The 22,441-nt window shown below is 46.1% G+C and overlaps 1 protein-coding gene across 3 annotated transcripts in view; it reads right to left on the minus strand.

Moving 5' to 3' along the window:
* LOC137545795 (glycoprotein-N-acetylgalactosamine 3-beta-galactosyltransferase 1-like) overlaps window positions 1–22,441 on the minus strand; it is a 42,449-nt gene that overhangs the window by 18,279 nt on the left and 1,729 nt on the right. For 2 of the 3 annotated variants that reach the window (XM_068267418.1, XM_068267416.1), the window contains exon 2: window positions 5,881–6,043. In XM_068267418.1, coding sequence (XP_068123519.1) covers window positions 5,881–6,031 — 151 coding nt within the window. In that variant the 5' untranslated portion in view covers window positions 6,032–6,043. Of the gene's footprint in view, window positions 1–5,880; window positions 6,044–15,322; window positions 15,382–22,441 lie in introns of those variants that run through there. The other variant, XM_068267417.1, reaches the window with a different exon arrangement.

Below are 22,441 nucleotides of genomic sequence, written 5' to 3' on the forward strand. Positions count from 1 at the left end.
AATTGTCTTTCATCAATGCAAGCCTGGAACCTAGACTGTAAGTACCACTACTGTGGGCAGGAACTGAGAGCTCATTTACCATGACTTCGGCCATGTATTGCTATGGCCTCAATTCCCATGGCTAGCGAACTTTTCTCACAAGCTTTATCAAATGTTGGGTAGAAACGGGTGATAAAGTGATTGCTAGTGTTTGCTAGCTCTGTGAATTGACGCCACATGCTGTTTGGCACACCAATAAATATTTTTTTTATCTACAGGACTGAAGACAATTTGGAGCAAGAGGAACCGACCCAGGAGGCACGGTTCAGCAGTGAGGAGAGCTTGGTGGATGATGACGTCGCCGATGTAACCTATTGCCCCGAGGCGAGGAGTAGGAGGAGGGAGTCCTTAATCACAACTCCGTCCTTTGATGATGACTTGGCAGAAGAGAGCTTGGATGTTGAGGTTGCAGGACCGAGTGTGGAAGAAGCTGAACCTCCACAATCGACCGCTATGGAAGCTCCAGGGGAACAAGAACAAAGTGAGGAGCACCGAGAGACTGCAGCACAACCAGCGCGCAGGGCAACCCCGACACAGGCCAGAGGACGGGAAGATGCTGCCACACCACCAGTGAGGACCACCACACCAGTGAGGCGTCGAGGTACCCTCCCCCCATCAAGGAGAGAGACAGAGTCCGAGATGTCCGGGGCTGTCTCCGGACTTCTCGGGATTCTTCAGAGCCACCAAACTCTCATAACCCGGCAGTTGCAAGATGAGGACAGGGGCCATATCATGGAGCAGTACAAGTCCCACATCACTACACTGCAATGTGAGCTCGACGCTGTACATGGGCACTACAGGGACGAGCTTAAAATGATGCATGAGATGCACAGAGGAGAAATCGACCAACTGCGTGCGCAGCATCATCAGTCGGTGGGCCAGCTGCAGAACATGATGCAGCAAATGCATCAACAAAGCAAGGAACTACTGAAATTGCAGGCACACCCGTGTTTTCACACTGTGATGTCTCTAATACCATATCTTGAAAAGGTGCCTTCACAAAACCTGATGGCGTGCCATTCCAATTTGCTGGAGGTGATTAAACAGCACATGGACACGCCATTATTGCAACCACCAATTTTTAGACCCCCACAACCAACAGCGGTGTCCACCTGGCAATCATCACAGATGTACACCGGCTACAGAGGCAGTCAATATGGGCCACCGCTGTCAGGGTCCAGCTCATCCACGACCAGCACCCAAGAGAGTCCAGATTTCCAGGCAGCAACTCCCACCTTTTCTAGTAGTGGTGCCGATACAATTTGAAAAAAAAAGTCAAATTGTTCCTGGACATGCTCCTCTGAATACCTCCGATCCTCGGAGGAAGGATACCATCACAGGGCTTTTTAACTTTTGGTTTTGCTGGACTTGAACTTTAGGGCCTGGTGTCCCCGAAAGACACTACCTGGGTCACAACCTTGTGCCTGTTGCACTGCACCTGTAGTCCTGCACCTGTGCCTTTGATTCCTCTTGTTCCTTACTTTGTTGATCCTAATCACTTGCACAAGACCCTTGGAGCCATGGGTGAAGGACACCTTCACTGGTCGGTGAGAGGCCTAGCCTTTTCACTGACCTGTGTCCTTCATCCATGGCTCAGAGGGTCCTGTGCCAGTGGTTAGGTTTTTGAAGCACTTCAATTTTAGGGCCTGGTGTCCCCGAAAGACACTACCTGGGTCACAACCTTGTGCCTGTTGCACAGCACCTGTAGTCCTGCACCTGTGCCTTTGATTCCTCTTGTTCCTTACTTTGTTGATCCTAATCACTTGCACAAGACCCTTGGAGCCATGGATGAAGGACACCTTGACTGGTCGATAGCCTTTTCACTGACCTGTGTCCTTCATCCATGGCTCAGAGGGTCATGTGCCAGTGGTTAGGTTTTTGAAGCACTTCAATTTTAGGGCCTGTTGTCCCCGAAAGACACTACCTGGGTCACAACCTTGTGCCTGTTGCACTGCACCTGTAGTCATGCACCTATGCCATCGGTTCCTCTTGCTCCTCACTTTGTTCTTGTTCCTAACCACTTGCACAAGACCCTTGGAGCCATGGATGAAGGACACCTTGACTGGTCGGTGAGAGGTCTAGCCTTTTCACTGACCTGTGTCCTTCATCCATGGCTCAGAGGGTCATGTGCCAGTGGTTAGGTTTTTGAAGCACTTCAATTTTAGGGCCTGGTGTCCCCGAAAGACACTACCTGGGTCACAACCTTGTGCCTGTTGCACTGCACCTGTAGTCATGCACCTCTGCCATCGGTTCCTCTTGCTCCTCACTTTGTTCTTGTTCCTAACCACTTGCACAAGACCCTTGGAGCCATGGATGAAGGACACCTTGACTGGTCGGTGAGAGGCCTAGCCTTTTCACTGCCCTGTGTCCTTCATCCATGGCTCAGAGGGTCATGTGCCAGTGGTTAGGTTTTTGAAGCACTTCAATTTTAGGGCCTGGTGTCCCCGAAAGACACTACCTGGGTCACAACCTTGTGCCTGTTGCACTGCACCTGTAGTCATGCACCTCTGCCATCGGTTCCTCTTGCTCCTCACTTTGTTCTTGTTCCTAACCACTTGCACAAGACCCTTGGAGCCATGGATGAAGGACACCTTGACTGGTCGGTGAGAGGCCTAGCCTTTTCACTGACCTGTGTCCTTCATCCATGGCTCAGAGGGTCATGTGCCAGTGGTTAGGTTTTTGAAGCACTTCAATTTTAGGGCCTGGTGTCCCCGAAAGACACTTGGGCAGCTATGCCCTACAACTCTTCCAGCACAAAGTTGGTGGTTGGTGTTCCTTAAAACTGACCGGGCTATACCATAGATATGTTATTTTTTTGTCTTCCATGTTGGAAGAATGTTTCCATGTTGGAAAGTGGTTGTTTTTGCAATAAAAAAATTTGTTTTTACATACCTCAGTGTGATGAGTAGTTGTTCTTGTGGTGTGACTGCTCTCCTGAACGTGGTATCCTTCTTCCTAAGGTCATCCTTCACCATCTCCAAAAGGGTATCAAACCTGTCAGGAGATGTAAAGGAAGAAGCTGTAAAGTATGTTGTGGGACAAGGTGTTGGGTGGAGGATGGGGGAGGTGTGTTTACAGAGGTTTGGGAGTGTTGTGGAGGGTGGGGGTGTAGTGTATAGCTAGGTATACAGGGGTGTGGGGGTCAGGGTGGTGTGTTTAGCTAGGTATACAGGGATGAGGTGTTGTGGGGGTGAGGGTGGGGTGTTTAGGAATGGTGGGGGTTGGTGTATTTAGGCCTATATACTTACAGGGGAATAGACATCCGAGTGTAGCTGTAGAACTTCTGTGGGTGTCGTCTGAGGTCCCGGTAGAGGGCCTGGAACTCTCCCTTCCTCTGCCTCCTGGCTAGTAGAGGGTGCACCCACCATCTCCTGCGAGGAGCACGCCTTCTCCCCACATAGTAGTAGGTAAACAACAGGAAGGAGAGAATTCCCAGGTAATAAGCGTAAAAAATGACTGGATCCATGGTCCCAACTGCTGTCTCTGTATCCAAGGATGGTCTCCACACGTCCAGCTGTCTCCAACAATGACCCCAGAGCTTCTGCTGACCTCCCAGAACCCCAGGTATTTATACAGGTTGTTATCTCTTTAAGAATCCGGATCCGGACCGCAACCGTGTTCATACCGCACGGAAACCGTATGCAACCGGACCGGATCCGGACCGGATCCGGACAGGAACCGTACGGTTCAGGTCCGATCCGGCTCCGGTGCGGTCCGGACATCCGGTGCGGTTTTTGCAAAACCGCAAGTGTGAACGGGGTCTTAGTTGTCCTTTAACCTGGCCAGCAATGGCATTAGTGGAGATAAGCAGAGCAGTATAAACCTGTACTGCTCTCTGCATGAAAAGAAAACATCTGTACAAACAAGGAATGCTTTCTAATGTTGTTCTATGGGGTGGGGGCAGAATGCTTGGATGGATTTCTTGCTGTTGTGCTGCTGGGAGCCAGTGGAGTCTCTGCCTCCTTGCATCAAGCTGTTTTTCAAAGTACTCACTGAGGATGGTCAAGAAGATGCAAGATTGTGCAAATTCTGTATGCTTTTTTTTATCCTATTAAGGTGGAATGTGATTGGTTAATTTTCATCTGCCTATATTTGCATAGAAAATTTGCATAATCCTGCATCAACTTGGAACTATTTCAATTTCACTGACCATCCCTAGTATTGACATCACAAGGAAACAGCAGCAAACCTGTATCTGTATCTGCTCCTAGGTTGCAAGAGTTTGCAGCTTGCTTGAGAAACTAAAAAAAAACTAGTAAGGATTACTGAAAGGTAAGCGAAATAAAGATTGTGCTTTTGTAATAACCTGCATTCAGCCACAAGCAAGAAGCACTTTATATCTAAGATTAACTGCTTGCAGACCACGTTGGTTGAAATCTACATCCTGCAGGTGGCTGCGCAGCTCTGACAGAAAGTAGATTTCAACTTGTTCGTCGTGCGCTCCTGCCACTACTGATGATTGTGCTGGTCTGCAACTGCTGCAGGCCCCTTTCTCTGCCATCTCTATGACGGCAGAGCTCTGTGAGCCAACCAGCAGCCACTTTCTTTGGCTCCTGACCGCGTGATCGATGTAAGCCAATCACTTTGGCTCACATTGATGGACAGGGTCAGGAGCCAATGAAAGCGGCTGCTGACTGGCGCACAGAGCTCTGTTGTCGTAGAGATAGCAGATAGAGAAGCCTGCAGCAATCGGAGAATGGTGTGACCGGCAAGAGCAGCGGGTATGTGCGGCGATTTTTCCAAAGGGCGCCTTTTGTGGTACCAGCAGTCTCTGGTCCTTAAGGGGCCAGAGACTGCTAGTACAAAATGGTAAAAACAGAAAAAAAAACAAGAATAGAAACAAAACAAACACTAAATGGTGTAACAAATGATTCCAAAACGCACAGCCACTAGTTTATTAACCTTTTAGCACTCCCACTGTTTTAGGACATGACCCTGACAGTCTAATGCCTGGAACCCAATAGCAGCGCTTTTATAAGCTTTTTGTTAGCGCTTGTGATTTGAAAAACTCATCCTAATTTAATGCTATGGGTGTGAGGCCACTTAAGGGATGTGATTTTTTTTTTAAAGGCACACATGGCATTACATTAGCAAGAGATTTTCAAATCACAAGCGTTTTTAAAGTGCTGCTATTGGGTTCCAGGCCCAAGGCTGGTTTCACACCTGAAACCAGCGTCAGCCATGCGGTGTGTTGGCCGCATAGCACCGTAAAAAAGACCTTCACGGAACACCCTGGCCAAGCAGGAAGTGATGCAAGCGTGATGCACGCTTTCCGTCACTTCCTGCTTCGGGTATGCAGAAGTGCACAGAAGCGTATTGTTAAAATATGCTTCCACGCATGTGCACCACAACATCGCGTTGTGACATTGCGCCAGTACTTTTTTAAAAATCTACGCGTTGCCATAGACTAAAAGGACTTCCGGGCCGACGCAGATCGGCATAACTTGACGCATCCCCTGCTTCGGGGATGTGGTGAAAAAGTCACTTCCGTCTCGGTGCACCGTAATGTCCCAGTATGAAAGTCTCCACAGACTTATTGCACGGTGGTGGGGTGCAGTAAGAATACTGCACCGCACCGCCCCAATGTTAAAGGGCCCTAAAAGTTAGGTTATAGGAAAGAAAAATCTTAACACCCAAATACATTGGTATTACAACTAGGGATGGTCAATTAGATGCAAATAATTCCTGCTAGAGTGCAAATTGTATAGAGCTTGGAACTGGGCCAATCACATTCAACAGGAAGTGAATCTGATTGGCCCAGTTTGCACGCGGGCTGGAAGGTCACTGTGCTTGAACTTGCATAGTCTGCCAGCAGTAATAAATACATTTTGAGGCACTGACCTGGTTTTGGCAATGGCCTCGGGTTCCATATCATGGGCGGCTGATTGAAAATGCTAAGGTAAGTATGGACAATGCAGTATGTGGTCAGGAAACCAAACAGGAAACCGAAAATAAATCTTTTCCACTTGATTAGAGCATGGCGTGAAATCATTCTGAAAAGGATCTGATGAAAAGAGAAAGACACGTTATCTTTCATTTCAAATAAAAGCAAAAAAAAAAAAAAAAAAAAATTCTAAAGGGGTAATAACGCTATACCAGAATTTTTTTTCCTTAAAGAGAAACTTCAGCATAAAAAAAACATACTGTCATTAAGTTGCATTAGTTATCTTAATTAAAATAGGCAATATAATCTCTTACCCACCCTGTTTTAAAAGAACAGGCAAATGTTTGTGATTTCATGAGGGCAGCCATCTTTTTGGTTGAAAGGAGGTGATGGAGCATGAGACAGTACCAACTGTCCTGTGACCTGATCACCCCTCCCAGTTGCTAAGCAACGAGATCATCAAAAATCCAATCATGCTTTGCAGGCAGTTTTCTTTGATGGGGCGGAGCTTAGCTTCTGTGCAGCTAAAAATTAGGCTTTGGTAAGAAAAACAAAGTTCTGATGCTGTGAAACACCAAGCCTTTTCAGTGCTGCTGAGCAGATTTTTAGTCTGAAGGTTCACTTTAACTACTCTCCCCCCTCCCCCTTTCCCAGCTAACCCAACAGTGTTTCCCCTACCTACCTTCATACTCATCTATGGAGGTCCTCAGCATCATGGGCTATGTGATCCAGCACTCAGGCTGGTTTCACACTTGTGCAGTGCGATGATCCCATGGCATGGTAGCCTGCCATGGGACCACCACACAAATCAGAAGTTCATATGAACCTGCAGAAGGGTGCGCTGACAGGATCATATGGATAGTCCCATCCTTCCGCTCTCATTCAGTAAAGTACTCCCTACTGGACAAGAAGTAAGTCACTGGGATTCCCACCGGTCAGCGCATGCACACATCACCGAGCGATGTTGTTCATACTTACTGCTTTGTCATAGACTTGCATTACTGCATAATCTGTGCGGTAGGCATGGATCATGCGGTAACACACGAATGACTGAACCATAAGCAAGATTTTAATGATACTGAGAGTTTTAAATTGCAGGTTTTGTGACATTAGTTACAGCACAAACCTAACCATTATTTGCCCCCTGGGGTCCCCGCACTGCTGTTCTGTAATCTTCGACCTAAATGGAATGTCAATGCGGTGGCAAGAAAGTGGCAGTTTTTCCCCAGCGCCGCCTAATGCGCATCCCGGCCCCTAATGCGTAGTCATGTTTTAAATGATTCACAGCTCTCACTACGCAGGAGAGCTGTGAGCTTGTAAAGCGGTATGTGTGCGCTCGTGGCGCACAGCCACATTACAGTCAGTCCCGCTTGTATACTGTTTAACGGAGATGCGCAACCTGTTGTAGGAAGGGACACTGACCCAGAAGTACTTTTGGGGTCTCCGCCATTGCTGTTCGCGTGCCAATTTTTGAAAAGATGCAATTAGAGAGGGACGGGAGACTTGGAGTGCCCGATATGACGGCGAGGGATATCCTGAATAGGCAAGTAATGCGGCTCTGTTCTTTTCCTGACAAATGTATGCAAGTTCAGGAGTACTTTAACCACTTAATGACAACTGGACGTTTCTAAACGTCCAATGTATTTGTGGAGAGTGCACCACCAGTTTTTTACTAAATGGGGCACATGTGGTATTTTAACAGTGACGAGTTGTAGAATGCATTTTGGTGTGTCTTAAAGTTTGGACACACATCACATAAAAAATAGGTAGGGACAAACTCAATCCAACATAAAAAAGTCATTTTCAAAATTATGATCAAAGTTGAGAAAGTTTTAGCAAAACTCCAAGAAACATATGTGGTAGCATTTTATCCGTGATAAGTAGTAGAATAGAGTTTAGAAAGTTTTAGGGGTGAGGCCCAGGTCTTGTGCAGTCTTTTTAGTCACAAACTGAATCAAAGGCAATTACATTTTTGCATATTCTGTACCTAAATAAAAGACTTGTAAAATGACCGAATATGAAAAAATCAACATATATGGTTACCTTAGGAACTTGGCTGTTTAAATATATACCGAATAGGGGTATATTATTATATTATTATTTTTGCAAATAAGGTCTCAATCAATAGTGTACAATGAGAAAGCAAAAAATGAAAACAGAAAAAAAAAAAAAAAAACACACCTTCATTTCCAAACACAATATTGTTGCCATACATTGTGCTAGGAACATAATCTAAACGTTGTTATAACCAGGATGAATAAGCAAATAAAATTAGTGGGTTTAGTTAGCACTGTTTATTATAAGGCTATAATGGATGTAAATGGAGAAAGTGTGTTTTTCTGTTCCCCCCCCCCCCCCCCCCTCCTTTTCCCTTTCAAATGCCCTGAAAATTAGGCAATTACTAAACAAAATTATCACGCTCCAAAAGCCTAATTTGTCTTGAAAACAACAATATATAGATCATTTAGATGTGATTAGTAGTAAAAGTTATTGGCGAATGAACGCGAGTAGTGCTGATATGTTTGTTTGTTTGGTCCTGAAGTGGTTAAGGCCTCTTTTCCACGGACTGTTGAGCTGTGTGCTCAGCAAGCGGGTTACCAGACAGCAGTGAACAGTTGCCAAGCAGCAGCAAGCAGTTGTGAGAGTGAGAGGCATTTCACTGCCTATCAACAGCCCTTGCAAAAGAGGCGTAAGGATGGCTTCTTTCACACGCATGGTGAGCGCCTTTGACTGCATGTTGTCTGTTTACAGCAAAATCTTCCACATGCAAGCACAACACTTCAAATTACCTCCAGGCCTTTTATCTGCTTAATTAATAATGACGGACTTGCTCACACCTGCCCATGGAAGACTTTGAGTCAACTGTCTAATTTTGAGCCCGAGGCCTCTCTTCCACAAGCAGTTGATAGGCAGTGAAATGCCTCTCAAACTCTCACAATTGCTTGCTGTTGCCTGGTAACTGCTCACTGCTGCCTGGTAACTTCTTGCTGAGCACACAGTTCAACTGCCCGTGGATAAGAGGCCTGAAATTAAGGGATTGTGGTAAAAAATGGTTTAGTAGTTTTACGGTGCTGTGAAAAACTATTTGCCCCCTTCTTGATTTCTTATTCTTTTGCATGTTTGTCACACTTAAATGTTTCTGCTCATCAAAAACCGTTAACTATTAGTCAAAGATAACATAATTGAACACAAAATGCAGTTTTAAATGATGCTTTTTATTATTTAGTGAGAAAAAAAACTCCAAATCTACATGGCCCTGTGTGAAAAAGTGATTGCCCCCCTTGTTAAAGAATAACTTAACTGTGGTTTATCACACCTGAGTTCAATTTCTGTAGTCATCCCCAGGCCTGATTACTGCCACACCTGTTTCAATCAAGAAATCACTTAAATAGGAGCTATCTGACACAGAGAAGTAGACCAAAAGCACCTCAAAAGCTAGACATCATGCCAAGATCCAAAGAAATTCAGGAACAAATGAGAACAAAAGTAATTGAGATCTATCAGTCTGGTAAAGGTTATAAAGCCATTTCTAAAGCTTTGGGACTCCAGCGAACCACAGTGAGAGCCATTATCCACAAATAGCAAAAACATGGAACAGTGATGAACCTTCCCAGGAGTGGCCGGCCGACCAAAATTACCCCAAGAGCGCAGATAAAACTCATCCGAGAGGCCACAAAAGACCCCAGGACAACATCTAAAGAACTGCAGGCCTCACTTGCCTCAATTAAGGTCAGTGTTCACGACTCCACCATAAGAAAGAGACTGGGCAAAAACGGTCTGCATGGCAGATATCCAAGGCGCAAACCACTTTTAAGCAAAAAGAACATTAAGGCTCGTCTCAATTTTGCTAAAAAACATCTCAATGATTGGCAAGACTTTTGGGAAAATACCTTGTGGACCACCGAGATAAAAGTTGAACTTTTTGGAAGGTGCGTGTCCCGTTACATCTGGCATAGAAGTAACACAGCATTTCAGCAAAAGAACATCATACCAACAGTAAAATATGGTGGTGGTAGTGTGATGGTCTGAGGTTGATTTGCTGCTTCAGGACCTAAAAGGCTTGCTGTGATAGATGGAACCATGAATTCTACGGTCTACCAAAAAATCCTGAAGGAGAATGTCCGGCCATCTGTTTGTCAACTCAAGCTGAAGCGATCTTGGGTGCTGCAGCAGGACAATGACCCAAAACACACCAGCAAATTCACCTCTGAATGGCTGAAGAACAACAAAAAAAGACTTTGGAGTGGCCTAGTCAAAGTCCTGACCTGAATCCTAATGAGATGTTGTGGCATGACCTTAAAAAGGCGGTTCATGCTAGAAAACCCTCAAATAAAGCTGAATTACAACAATTCTGCAAAGATGAGTGGGCCAAAATTCCTCCAGAGCGCTGTAAAACACTCGTTGCAAGTTATCGCAAACGCTTGATTGCAGTTATTGCTGCTAAGGGTGGCCCAACCAGTTATTAGGTTCAGGGGGCAATTTCTTTTTCACACAGGGCCATGTAGGTTTTGAGGTTTTTTTCTCACTAAATAATAAAAGTCATCATTTAAAAACTGCATTTTGTGTTCAATTATGATATCTTTGACTAATAGTTAACGGTTTTTGATGAGCAGAAACATTTAAGTGTGACAAACATGCAAAAGAATAAGAAATCAGGAAGGGGGCAAATAGTTTTTCACATCACTGTACATTTTTATAAAATAGTTTTGTTCACCCCACTGAATTAAGGCCTCATTTCCACAAGCAGTTGACAGGCAGTGAATGCCATTCAAACACTTAACTGCTCGCTGCTGCCTGGCAACGGCTCGCTGATCCCACAGTTCAACTGTCCGTGGAAATGAGCCCTAAAGATGAAAGTGTGCACTTCAAATGCATCCACGTTGCTTGATTTAAAATGAATTGTGGTAATGTACAAAACAAAAATTAGAAAAAAGTTGTTGTCTCTGTCCAAATATGTTGAAAGAATAAAGACGGCGAAGGTAATATTTCTTGTGACCCACAGGAAATAGGCAAGATTTTTACGAATTTCTACCAAAAACTATATGATTTAGGAACTCAGGAATTAGAAAAGCCTGCTAATTTTCTTGATGAGATCCATTTACCAAAAATACAGTCAGAAGACAATAAGGGATTAGAGACTCATCTCGGGATCAAGTTTTTGGAAGCGGCAGAGCGGATCCCCAATGGAAAGAGTCCCGGCCCCGATGGCTTTCCAGTGGAATTTTAACAGATATTACTCTAAAGAATAATCTTCCCTTTTTTTGCTGAATGGTTAATGACACTGGGAAAGATATAACCTTCTCGGACATTTCAAAATAATGTCCCGATTACACTCATACCGAAAGAAGGTAAAGGAACTGACGACTGCTAACTATAGACCAATATCTCTGACCAACTCTGATGTCAAAATATACTCACACATCTTACCAAGAAAGCTTGAAAAAGTTATGGACCAGATCGTAGGCAAGCAGCAGACAGGCTTTAGGAAAGATAGACATTTACAAGAAAACATTTATGCCGCAATTTAGATTATATACAAATGCAAAAAAAATAAATATTAAAAAAAAAAAGGAAGAGTCTGTCATAATAGCATTAGATGCAGAAAAAGCATTTGATCGTATATCACGGGATTTTATTTTCTGCTGCTTCTGCCTCGGTGAATGCTTTATCAATAGAATTAAGATGCTATATAAAAATCAAAGTGCACAAGTAATTATTAATTCATGTGCAAATAAAAGGTTTGCCATTACCAATGGTGTAAGACAAAGCTGTCCTTTATCACCGGCTTTATTTAACCTATGTTTAGATCCTCTTTTTCAAAAATTCCAAAATGAAGATAAAATAAAAGGAGTGATAGCAGGAGAGGAACATTTTATCTGATGCTGATGACATTACTAATATTAATTGAGCCTACTGTATAACTTCTATGCATGAGTGTCAGGAAATCATTGACAAGTTTGGGGCTTGCTCCAATTTTAGGATAAACAAAGATAAGTACTATTTTGGATTTGTGAAGGAAGAAATTAGAAAATGTAATAAGTTCAGCTGGAGACAAACTGTTAAGTATTTAGGAATATACTTATGTCAAGTGTAAATAAACTATTTATTTAATTCTCAACTTCAAAAATTTGATCAAGGAGAGTAGACGAAAATTGAATGGATGGGACTGTCCCTTTTTTAACCCTCTGGGCAGAGTGGCGATTATCAAAATGCTGGTGCTTCCGCAGGTATTGTTTGTTATGCAGTGCCTCCCAATTACCCTCCCGAGCACTTAGTTTAAGGACTGGCATAAGCCATTTCCGGACTTCATCTGGGCTAGGTCTAAACGTAGTATTAAATATAAAACAATTAGTAGGGACAAAAAAAAAATGGGAGGAATGTCAGCACCATACATCGGATTTACTATAAAAGTATACACTTGGCTAGAGTGATAGATTGGAAAGTAGAAAGGTCTCCCAAAACAATTCAAACTATGGCCACTAGAGAGGGAAGAACTAAACCTAGTCTCGGTTTTTATTTGGCACCCGTCAATATTTTGCAAATTGGTAAAAAACTACATCTCTCCCCCTCATAAAACCTACTCTGAAACCCTTCTTGGTTTGTTAATAAGGTGGCAGAAAGAAACCGGTCTATTCCCTATGACATCCTTAAAGGGGAACTGAAGTAAGAGGTATACGGAGGCTGCCATATTTATTTCCTTTTAGTCAATACCAGTTGCCTGGCAGCCCTGCTGGTCTATTGCTCTGCAGTAGTATCTGAATAACACCAGAAACAAGCATGCAGCTAGTCTTGACAGATCTGACTTTAAAGTCTGAAACACCTGAACTGCTGCATGCTTGTTCAGGGGCTATGGCTAATAGTATTAGAGGCAGAGGATCAGCAGGTCTGCCAGGCAACTGGTATTGATTAAAAGGAAATAAATATGGCAGCCTCCGTATACCTCTTACTTCACTTACCCTTTAATGGGAAACGCGGATTTCCTGCCAGCATCGTCTCCACTTTCAATATAAGTTGTCTCCCCCAAGACACCCGCCTAATACATCTAGTAGGTAATAAAGAATTAAAAATTCCCAAACTAGTAGGCGAGTCTAAAAATATGACACAATGGTGGCAATTGCAAGTCCAAAGCTATGTAACAAGAAAGAAGCTTATTAGGAATGAACTAAAAACATTACAGAACATTTTATTTTCATAAATAAAAGCCCCCCCCCCCCCCCCCCAAGACAATTTCAGTTATGTATGACTTTCTAGCATCCAGTAGCCACAATGAACTCCCGCCCTACTGTTATAAATGGGAATTATTATTGAATACACCACTTGGAAGAAAATTGGCCTAAGATCAGGGCAAATATTTGGAAAACTTCTGATAGTGATTTGCAATTGCTACAATATAAAATTGTGTCAAGATGGTATCTTACCGCAGTATGTGCAGGGAAATTTGATCCAAGGGTTGGAGTCGCATGCTGGAGATGTGGGGGCAAGGCCGGTACGGAGATTCACATGTGGTGGAAATGACCCTATGCAGAAAAATTATGGAAGAGTTTTCCGACTTTGGCCGAAGAGTCGTGGATCCCACCTTTAGTATTTCTTCCACAACGGCACTAGTTTGAACAGGGGGGATAATCCAGGTGCCATTTTTCTGAAGGAAGTGGGCACACTAGTGGTCAAGACCTTAATTGCAAAGCATTGGGAAAACCCAGATTTTCCATCCTTTTCAGAGTGGATATCTCGGATGGATGAACTAAACTATGTGAGTGCTCATTTACAGATGCAGATGTGGAGATACACAAACAACTAGTAACTATAAGAGAAAGCAGTGGTTTCCCTCCGAGGTGTTAAAGGAAAAGTGAGAGAAAATGTTTGAGCCCTAAGATAGCCTTTCCTTGTGTGTGAATGAACGGAAGGGTGAGTGCGTAAGTGTTAGCCCACCAGTATGCTTCAGTGTATGTCATAAGTGAGTACTGTATGTGTGAGTAAGAAGACAATTTATTTTGTTAGCATGTAGTATGTCAGAAGTATGAATGGCAGTGAGGATATGTGGAGAGTTGTGGATTAGGTATCATCGATTATTGCAACATTAAAGAACACTATATGTTAAATATTTTCTCTCTCTCTTTGTCTACAAAGATACTGTAAATAAAGATTACATAAGATTCTCAAACGATGATGCTAATTTTTTACCCAACATAAAGAGTGCTGCAGTGAAGCCTATCTTAGTTGGGTGATTACCTAATCTGGTATGCGGAGTTTGAATAAAATAAAAAATTGTATATTTTGGGGGGGGGGGGCTTGGGCATAGCTTTCATATTTTTCTATACAACTGATTGCCATAAAATTGGATAATTGTATTGTATCATCTGTGGTCACCAAAAACTGATCCTTAACTATCTATCTGTCTATCTAAAAAAGAAGAAGGAGGTTTCTTACCTGAGGCTTCTACCAGCCCCCTGCAGCCGCCCTGTGGGGACAAACTGATCCTCCGGTCCCCCGCAGGGCCTTACTTTTCGATCCTGATGCCCGGCTCTGGTCTGTGCACCTCCTAATTGCACTCCCATGGACGAGAGTGCTTTGCGCATGCGCAGTATTAAAAAAAAAAGTCTACTGTGCATGCACAGAATGCTTCCATCGATAGGAGCGTGATCAAGGAAATGCGTGGTGGCCTGTCGACTTGCCAGACCGCCAGCTGGAAGATGGTCACTGCCTGGGACTGGAGGGACTCAGTTACAGGGCGGGCACAAGCCCGCTGCAGGGGGCTGGTAGAAGGCCCAGGTAAGAATTTTTTTTTTTTTTTTTTTTATACAGTAAGGGCCCGTTTCCGCTTGTGCGAATCTGCATGCGTTTTCTGCATGCAGATTTGCATAACCAATATAAGTGGATGGGCCTGTTTCCACTTGGCAGAAATTCTGTGCGGTTTTGTGTGCAGGAAAAATGTGCATGGCAGAGCCATCAGAATTCGCATACAATGTATTTAATAGGAAATTCGCATGCATTTTTGTATGCACATTTTACAGTGAATTCGCGGGAGTTTTCGCATAAAATCAATGTAAAAGCACACAGGCACTGACACGGTTAAATTTGCATACTTACATCTGCGAAAATGCCCACGAATCTGCATTAGCGTGCAAATTCTTTTTGCGTTTTCCACGACTAATTTGCACCGCACAAGTAGAAAAGGGCCCTTAAGGATCCCTTTAATACTGTGCTACCCCTATGATCCCTATATATGCTTCACGGTAGCTTAGCAACCAGGAGACCAGCAGAGCAAATCATTACCCCATTTTTAAAGAAACAAAAAATCTTTGCATACTCGCATTTTTTAATCTTCAGCAGTTACTACGTATGATTATGTATAAATTACACAGTTGATCTTTAAGCTACCAGAAGGAAATGCATTCTCACCTTTTGATTACAATGCAGGAAATGTGACAAGGTACATTAGAATGTAGATGACTTTACAACCTTGCGCTTGAACAGAAGATTAATGCTAAAGCATAGATACCAGCCGCTAATTCAAATTCACCTGCCTCGTGAGAGACATAGAATGAGGAAAATGTGTAAATGGTTGCTATGGTTACCTCACAGGAAATACTGAGCATCTAATTGCCGTTTTAGGAATTTTAGCGATGAACAGTTTTTAAAGACACAGGTGTAGCATATCGGAGTCCTAATCCAGCTCAAAAATATTTCATAAATGCAAAACAGATTAACTTGAATCCCCTGTAGTAATTTTACATAATTGGGTTGTAAAAACGTGACTAGGGCTAGTAACATGTTTACTGGCTACAATAAAACCTGTTTCTGCTGGATCTTAGCATAAGATGATGCTAAGTCTAATTCTGTTGTCATATACGCTTGCTAACCGATGATATGACAAAACCTGTAATTTCTTTGGATTCTACACAAGCACATGCTCATCTCACCAGAGCATTACAAACTTCTGCTTCACACTTGTTGCCCTAGGAATGCTGAGGGTTGAAAATCATAGTTACATAGTTGGGTGGAACGAGTTAAACCAGAAAATATGGTACAACACTAGCCTGCACCTAGTGGCGTACCTAGGGCATTTGACACCCGGTGCTGGGTATTAAAAGATACCCCCAGCCCCCCCAAAAAAGGAAAGGAGTGAGTGTGGCATACTAAGGGCACCAAGGTGGGTAATGCCAGACCCCCCTCTATCGTGTTTCCCCTCCTTCCATGCTCTCCCCCTCCAGATATGCAGTAGGCACAGCGGGCGGGGAATACTTCACCTGGCTCCTGCGTTCCAGGCGCTGGAGCGCTGCATCACTGTCACATGCCACAGGTCTCCGCCTTCAATGCCGCCCACTGTGCTTCCTGATTAGCAAAAACACAGTGAGCGACATTGAAGGCGGAGATCTGTGGCATATGATGGTGACACAGCTCTCCAGCGCTTGGAACGCAGGAGTCAGGTGAAGTATTCCCCGCACGCCTGCCGCATATCTCGAGAGGGGAGAGCATGGAAGGAGGGGCCCAGGTGAGGGTGAAGGGTTGTCTGGTACCCCCTACCCTGTCCCTCCTTCTTGTGCTGCTTCCCCTCCTGCTCATGGCCTCTGTGGGAGGCATTTGTGGCAGGGTTGCCAGCCTCATTTCTATTTTTGAAAAACAAAACGTCCAAAAATGCAGGACACCCAAAAGGTTTGGACAGACAGGGGGCGGTATCAGTAGTATACTTTTAAGCAGAATTGGGGTGGGGCTAGCTCTGGACATTATTACAGCATTTTGTTAGTATTTATATAGCATTGAGATGAACTTCCACAGCACTTTACATAGTCAGGTCACTCACTGTCCTCAGGGAAGCTCAAAATCGATTCCCTACCAGTCATAATGCAATGTCTGCTGTATGTATGTATGTATGTATGTATGTATGTATGTATGTATGTATGTATGTATGTATGTATGTATGTATGTATGTATGTACCACAGATCCACTATTAACAGCAGGAAAAATGATATTACAAAATATACTGATCTCCCAATACCAACACACTTTTGTTTACCTGGACACAGTTTAACCTTCCTGGCGGTAAGCCCGAAGGCACCGCTCAGGCCCCGCTGGGCCGATTTGCATAATTTTTTTTTTGCTGCACGCAGCTAGCACTTTGCTAGCTGCGTGCAGTGCCCGATCGCCGCCGCTACCCGCCGATCCGCCGCAATTCCTCTCGCCGCGGCCGCCCCCCCCCCCCCCAGACCCCGTGCGCTGCCTGGCCAATCAGTGCCAGGCAGCGCTATGGGGCAGATCGGAGTCCCCTCTGACGTCACGACGTCGATGACGTCGGTGACGTCATCCCGCCCGTCGCCATGGCGACGGGGGAAGCCCTCCAGGAGATCCCGTTCTTTGAACGGGATCTCCGGATCTCCGATCGCCGGCGGCGATCGGAGGGGCTGGGGGGATGCCGCTGAGCAGCGGCTATCATGTAGCGAGACTTTGTCTCGCTACATGAAAAAAAAAAAAAAAAAAAAAATTTAAAAAAAAAGATTTGCTGCCCCCTGGCGATTTTTTTGCAAACCGCCAGGAGGGTTAAGCGATTTTCACGTCACTGTATTAATGGGTGGCTTCAAATCGGGAAACATGAGACTAACACAAGAAACTAAGTTTATACATTGGTTCAAAAAAACTGTAGAAGATGGTTTAAACAAGGACTCTAACCTCTTGTGCTGGTACGATGGGTTTTAACCTCCCTGGCGGTAAGCCCGAGCTGAGGTCGGGCTATGCCGCCGGGAGGCACCGCTCAGGCCCCGCTGGGCCAATCAGTGCCAGGCAGCACTGTGGGGTGGATCGGATTCCCCTTTGACGTCGATGACGTCTGTGACGTCATCCCGCCCCGTCGCCATGGTGACAGGGGAAGCCCTCCTAGAGATCGGCGATCGAAGGGGCTGGGGGGATGCCGCTGAGCGGCTATCATGTAGCGAGACGTTGCAGAGTGCGAGCGGTGCGTTAGATATGAGAAGACTCACCGGGATCCGTCATGCCAGCGATGACAGCTTCTCTCCCTGCAGCGCTCCCAGCATCATCTCCTAGGTAACAGCGTGTCTCCTCACTGTGACGCGCCTGCACGTACTGGCGGCGGCGCATCACAGTAAGGAGACACGTTGTTACCTAGGAGATGACGCTCGGCGCGCTGCGGGGAGAGAAGCGGACATTGCAGACATGTCAAGTCCCGTTGAGTCTTCTCATACTAACATTCCGCTCGCACTCTGCAGGGAGGGAGACAGGCTACATGTCGCCGCTGATCTGAGGTCTCCTATCATGGTACCCAGCCTGCACTAGCCACCCAGCCTGCACCTTCCCCAGCCTGCACTAGCCCCCCAGCCTGCACCAGCCACCCAGCCTGCACCAGCCACCCAGCCTGCACCAGCCACCCAGCCTGCACCAGCCACCCAGCCTGCACCAGCCACCCAGCCTTCACTAGCCACCCAGCCTTCACTAGCCACCCAGCCTTCACTAGCCACCCAGCCTTCACTAGCCACCCAGCCTTCACTAGCCACCCAGCCTTCACCAGCCACCCAGCCTGCACCTTCCCCAGCTTGCACTAGCAACCCAGCCTGCACCTTCCCCAGCCTGCACTAGCCACCCCCCCTGCACTAGCCACCCAGCCTGCACTAGCCACCCAGCCTGCACTAGCCACCCAGCCAGCCTTCACCTTACCCACCCTGATCCCAGCCAGCCTGCACCCATGCCCAGCCTGCACCGTGCCCCTGCCACCGCCCCCTGCCACCCCAGACCCAGCCTGATCCCAGCCAACCTGCCCCCATACTAAGCCTGCACCCTGCCCCCGAGTCCCAGCCTGCACTCATACTCAGTCTGCACCCTGCTCTAGCCACCCTGCACCGAGACCCAGCTCCAGCCAGTCTGCACCATGCCCCCAACCACCCTGCACCCAGCCCGTCTGCACCCAGCCGCAGACACCCTGCCTCCATATCCTGCCTTCACCCTGCCCTCAAGACCCAGCCTGAACCCAGCCCAAGCCAGCCTCCACCCTGCACCCAGACCCCGCCACCCTGCCCCAATACCCAGCCACCCTGCACACAGACCCAGCCTGCATACAGACCCATCCACCCTGCCCTAGCCACCCTGCACTCAGACCTAGCCAGCACCCTGCACTCATATCCACCCTACACCCAGACCCAGCCTGCACTCTACCCCAGCCACACTGCAGCTAGACCCAGTCACCCTGCACCCAGACCCAGTCTGCTCCCTGCCCTAGCCAACCAGACCCTGCTATCAGACCCAGCCTGCAACCAGACCCAGCCACCCCCTAAAAAAAGGGGGTGTAAATTAAGGGGTGTGGCCTGTGTTAAGGGGCAGGGTTTAGGGCGCCAGAGATTATGTGCCTATAGGCTCCTGAGCTGTAAATCCGGCCCTGCCTACCATATTATAATTACGCATTTATATAGCAGACATCTTCTACAGCACTATACAGAGTACATAGTCATGTCACTGACTGTCTTCAGGGGAGCTCACAATCTAATCCTACCATAGCCTAATGTCCTACCATATTATTATTATTATTATTATGCATTATATAGCACTGACATCTTCTGCAACACTTAAAGGAAATCAGAGCTGACTAATAATACAAGTCTTATACATACATGAGGCTTCCGCCAGCCCCATCCGCACGGATCGCTCCCACACCGCCATCCTCAGCTTTCTCCTGCTCCGGTACCGGGCCCCGTAACTTTAGCCAGTCTGCTCAAGAAAAGTGCCCTCTCTACGTAGCTCTCCGGCGGCTGCTGAAGAGATACGTAGATTGCACTTCTCTTGTGTCACGCTGGCCATGACTGGCTGAAGTTACAGAACCCGGTACCGGCGATAGAGAAGGCGGAGGCCAGCAGTGTGGAAGCGATCCGTGCGGATGGGGCTGGAGGAAGCCTCATGTATGTATGTATAAAAAAAAACGTATTAGTCAGCTCTGGTGCACTTTAACTGTCTATCTAGGGTGCCATCTAGTGGCTGTGCTACTAATAAATCAAGCTATAATTGCATAAATCCAGGTCGAGATCCAGTCATTTGGTCTGTTCACACTTTTAGGCAGGGAACACACTTGACTGTTTTCGTGCACGTTTTCTGCACAGAAAAACTGAGAACTGATGTTAATCAATGGGCTAGTTCACACTTCCTGTGTTGTTCGTACGCAGAAAAAAAATGACGTTCTGCATGATGACTCTGCACATTTTGTCAGTTTTCTCTATCAATTACATCAGCTGCTGTGAAAAAACGCATGCGATTTCCTGGATGAAAACACACTTGGTGTGCAGAAAAAGTATGCAGAAAAACGCGCGCGGAAAACTGAAAGTCAAGTGTGTTCCCTGCCTAACTGTCCTCAGAGTAGCTCACAATCTATAGACCCCAGCGTCTATAGCAAATACAGAGGCAAAGCTACCTGCCTGGTCATCAGAGGAAGCCATTATAAAGCAAAACAATACAAATTTCCCTTTCAGAGCAGGATTCTATGTGATTTTATAGCTCATCTGAGGTTTCAGCTGTGAATCACCCTGGCTCTTCCCTCCTTGTCAATTTAAATAATCCCATGCCCTGCCTACAGGACCGGATTTGTACTTTTTACTGCCCTAGGCCAACTATCACCAGCGGCCCCATGACCAACAGCATCCCCCCCCAATGGTCCATCTCTGCCCTTTTTAAAGTGAAGTAGTGAAGCGGAACTCATTTTTTTTAAACTCGTGTACCCATTTTTAGGTGCAAGGGTAGTTGTTTTAGATCCCATACCTACCCGATTCCTCAGTGTGATTACAGCAGAGCACTAAACAAACCCAATCTCCTCATTCCTAGTTTTTCTAGTGATGCATCAGCCACATATATCCAATGGCCTGAACACTGTCTGTGACGAGTCACTGTGACGACAGCGTGTTCAGGCCATTGGAAAAGCTGCACAGATTAGATCTATTTGTGTGACGAGTCAGCTGCGTCACTAGGAAGGAGGCAGGGAGGCGCGGGAGTGTACTGTGCTGTAATCCCACTGAGGAATTAGCCAGGTAGTTATTAGTTTATCTTGCTATAGACATCTCACTTTAAATGTTGCCCCTTGCTGCAGCCAAATACCCCCCTACACACAGAGAGAGTCATGGGCCGTAGTGCAGTACCATTACAGAGCCTATGTCCATCCCAGCCTTACTTATAAAGGAATACCTAGGAAGGGGGGAGGCTGGGAAGATCCGATTTACCTACCTGGGGCTTCTTCTAGCTCCCAGCAGTCTATCAGATCCCTTACTTTAGTTTTGATTCTCTCCATGGTGCTGCTTTCATATCTAAAAGATCCAGCTACTGTGCATGTACGAGCCTGTCTGCACACCTCCTCGATCACACCTTATAGCCAGGAGTGGTCTGGGCACATGCAGTTTTTGTGAACAGCCAATGCTCCCAGCTATGGGGGCGCGATTGAGGAGGCACCCAGATGGGCCCACGCATGTGCAGTATCATTCAACACTGGGTGACTATCAAATCTTTTGGAGGGGCCAGTGGCACTCTGGAGGAAGTAAGAATTACAGCAAGTAAGGGACCTGATAGACTGGGGGACCTGGAAGAAGCCTCAGTGAAGTAAATCTGAACCAGCCACCCAATTAACTCCCTAGACAAATGAGCCATTTGCTGCAACGTACCCCTCCCTTCCCATAGGCCCCTCTGCCAGGATCAGTCATTCATATCCATTCCTTTTAAAAGGATCAGTTGTCTGTAATTAAATGTTTTGGCTTAAGTAGAGTCACACAACTGCAGCAAGCATGCAGCCAGTGAAAACGGAAGGAGGTAAGAAAACCTGGTCTGCATGCTTGTTATACCTGAACATAATATCTGAGGAAGATATAAAACAACACAACAGCCAGGAACATGTTAAAAACAGACAGACCTCTGCCCAGAGTCCCTGGCAATTCCTTCACATCCTCACACCATTCCAGCACAGGCAGGCTGCTAATAGGATACACTCACCCACATGCACACAAAAGCAGCCAGGATGTAGTTAGTTCCATTAGCAGAGCGTCCTGATCAGCAGGAGTTGTGGTGATAAGGCAGACACTGCTCCGGTCTCCTCCACGTGAAGCTTCAGGGGGCGGGGAGGTGAAGCCAACAAAACACCAGCCAGCCTGGATCGACACTGGAGGCAGCAGCAGCAAGCATAGATGCTGCTCTGCACGTCTGTGTGCGTTATCCTTGCTGACTGCCTGATTCCTTGAAGTAATCACCACAGGGAGGCAATGCTCTGTGTGTGATCAGTTGGACTAGTCCCTAGGCTTCCAAAGTTCCTCTGCGTCCCAATGCTGTCTCATAGCAGCTTCTCTGCCTTGCCGCTGTGGAGTTCCTTCTTCCTCCTGCTTTTGCCAACCACGTGTGCTTCCATTCCCGCCAGCGTATAAGTCACATGCCTGCCTGCCTCATTGCCTGTAGCTGCCGCTGCTATCTGTAAACTAATTCAGGGCGGCGGCAAAAGGACCAGGTCTGACGGCCTCATCCTGGCTGCTGCTTACATACACAGTGTGGAGGAGTCA

Source organism: Hyperolius riggenbachi, chromosome 2, assembly GCF_040937935.1.
Source record: "Hyperolius riggenbachi isolate aHypRig1 chromosome 2, aHypRig1.pri, whole genome shotgun sequence".
NCBI classification, from domain to species: domain Eukaryota; kingdom Metazoa; phylum Chordata; class Amphibia; order Anura; family Hyperoliidae; genus Hyperolius; species Hyperolius riggenbachi.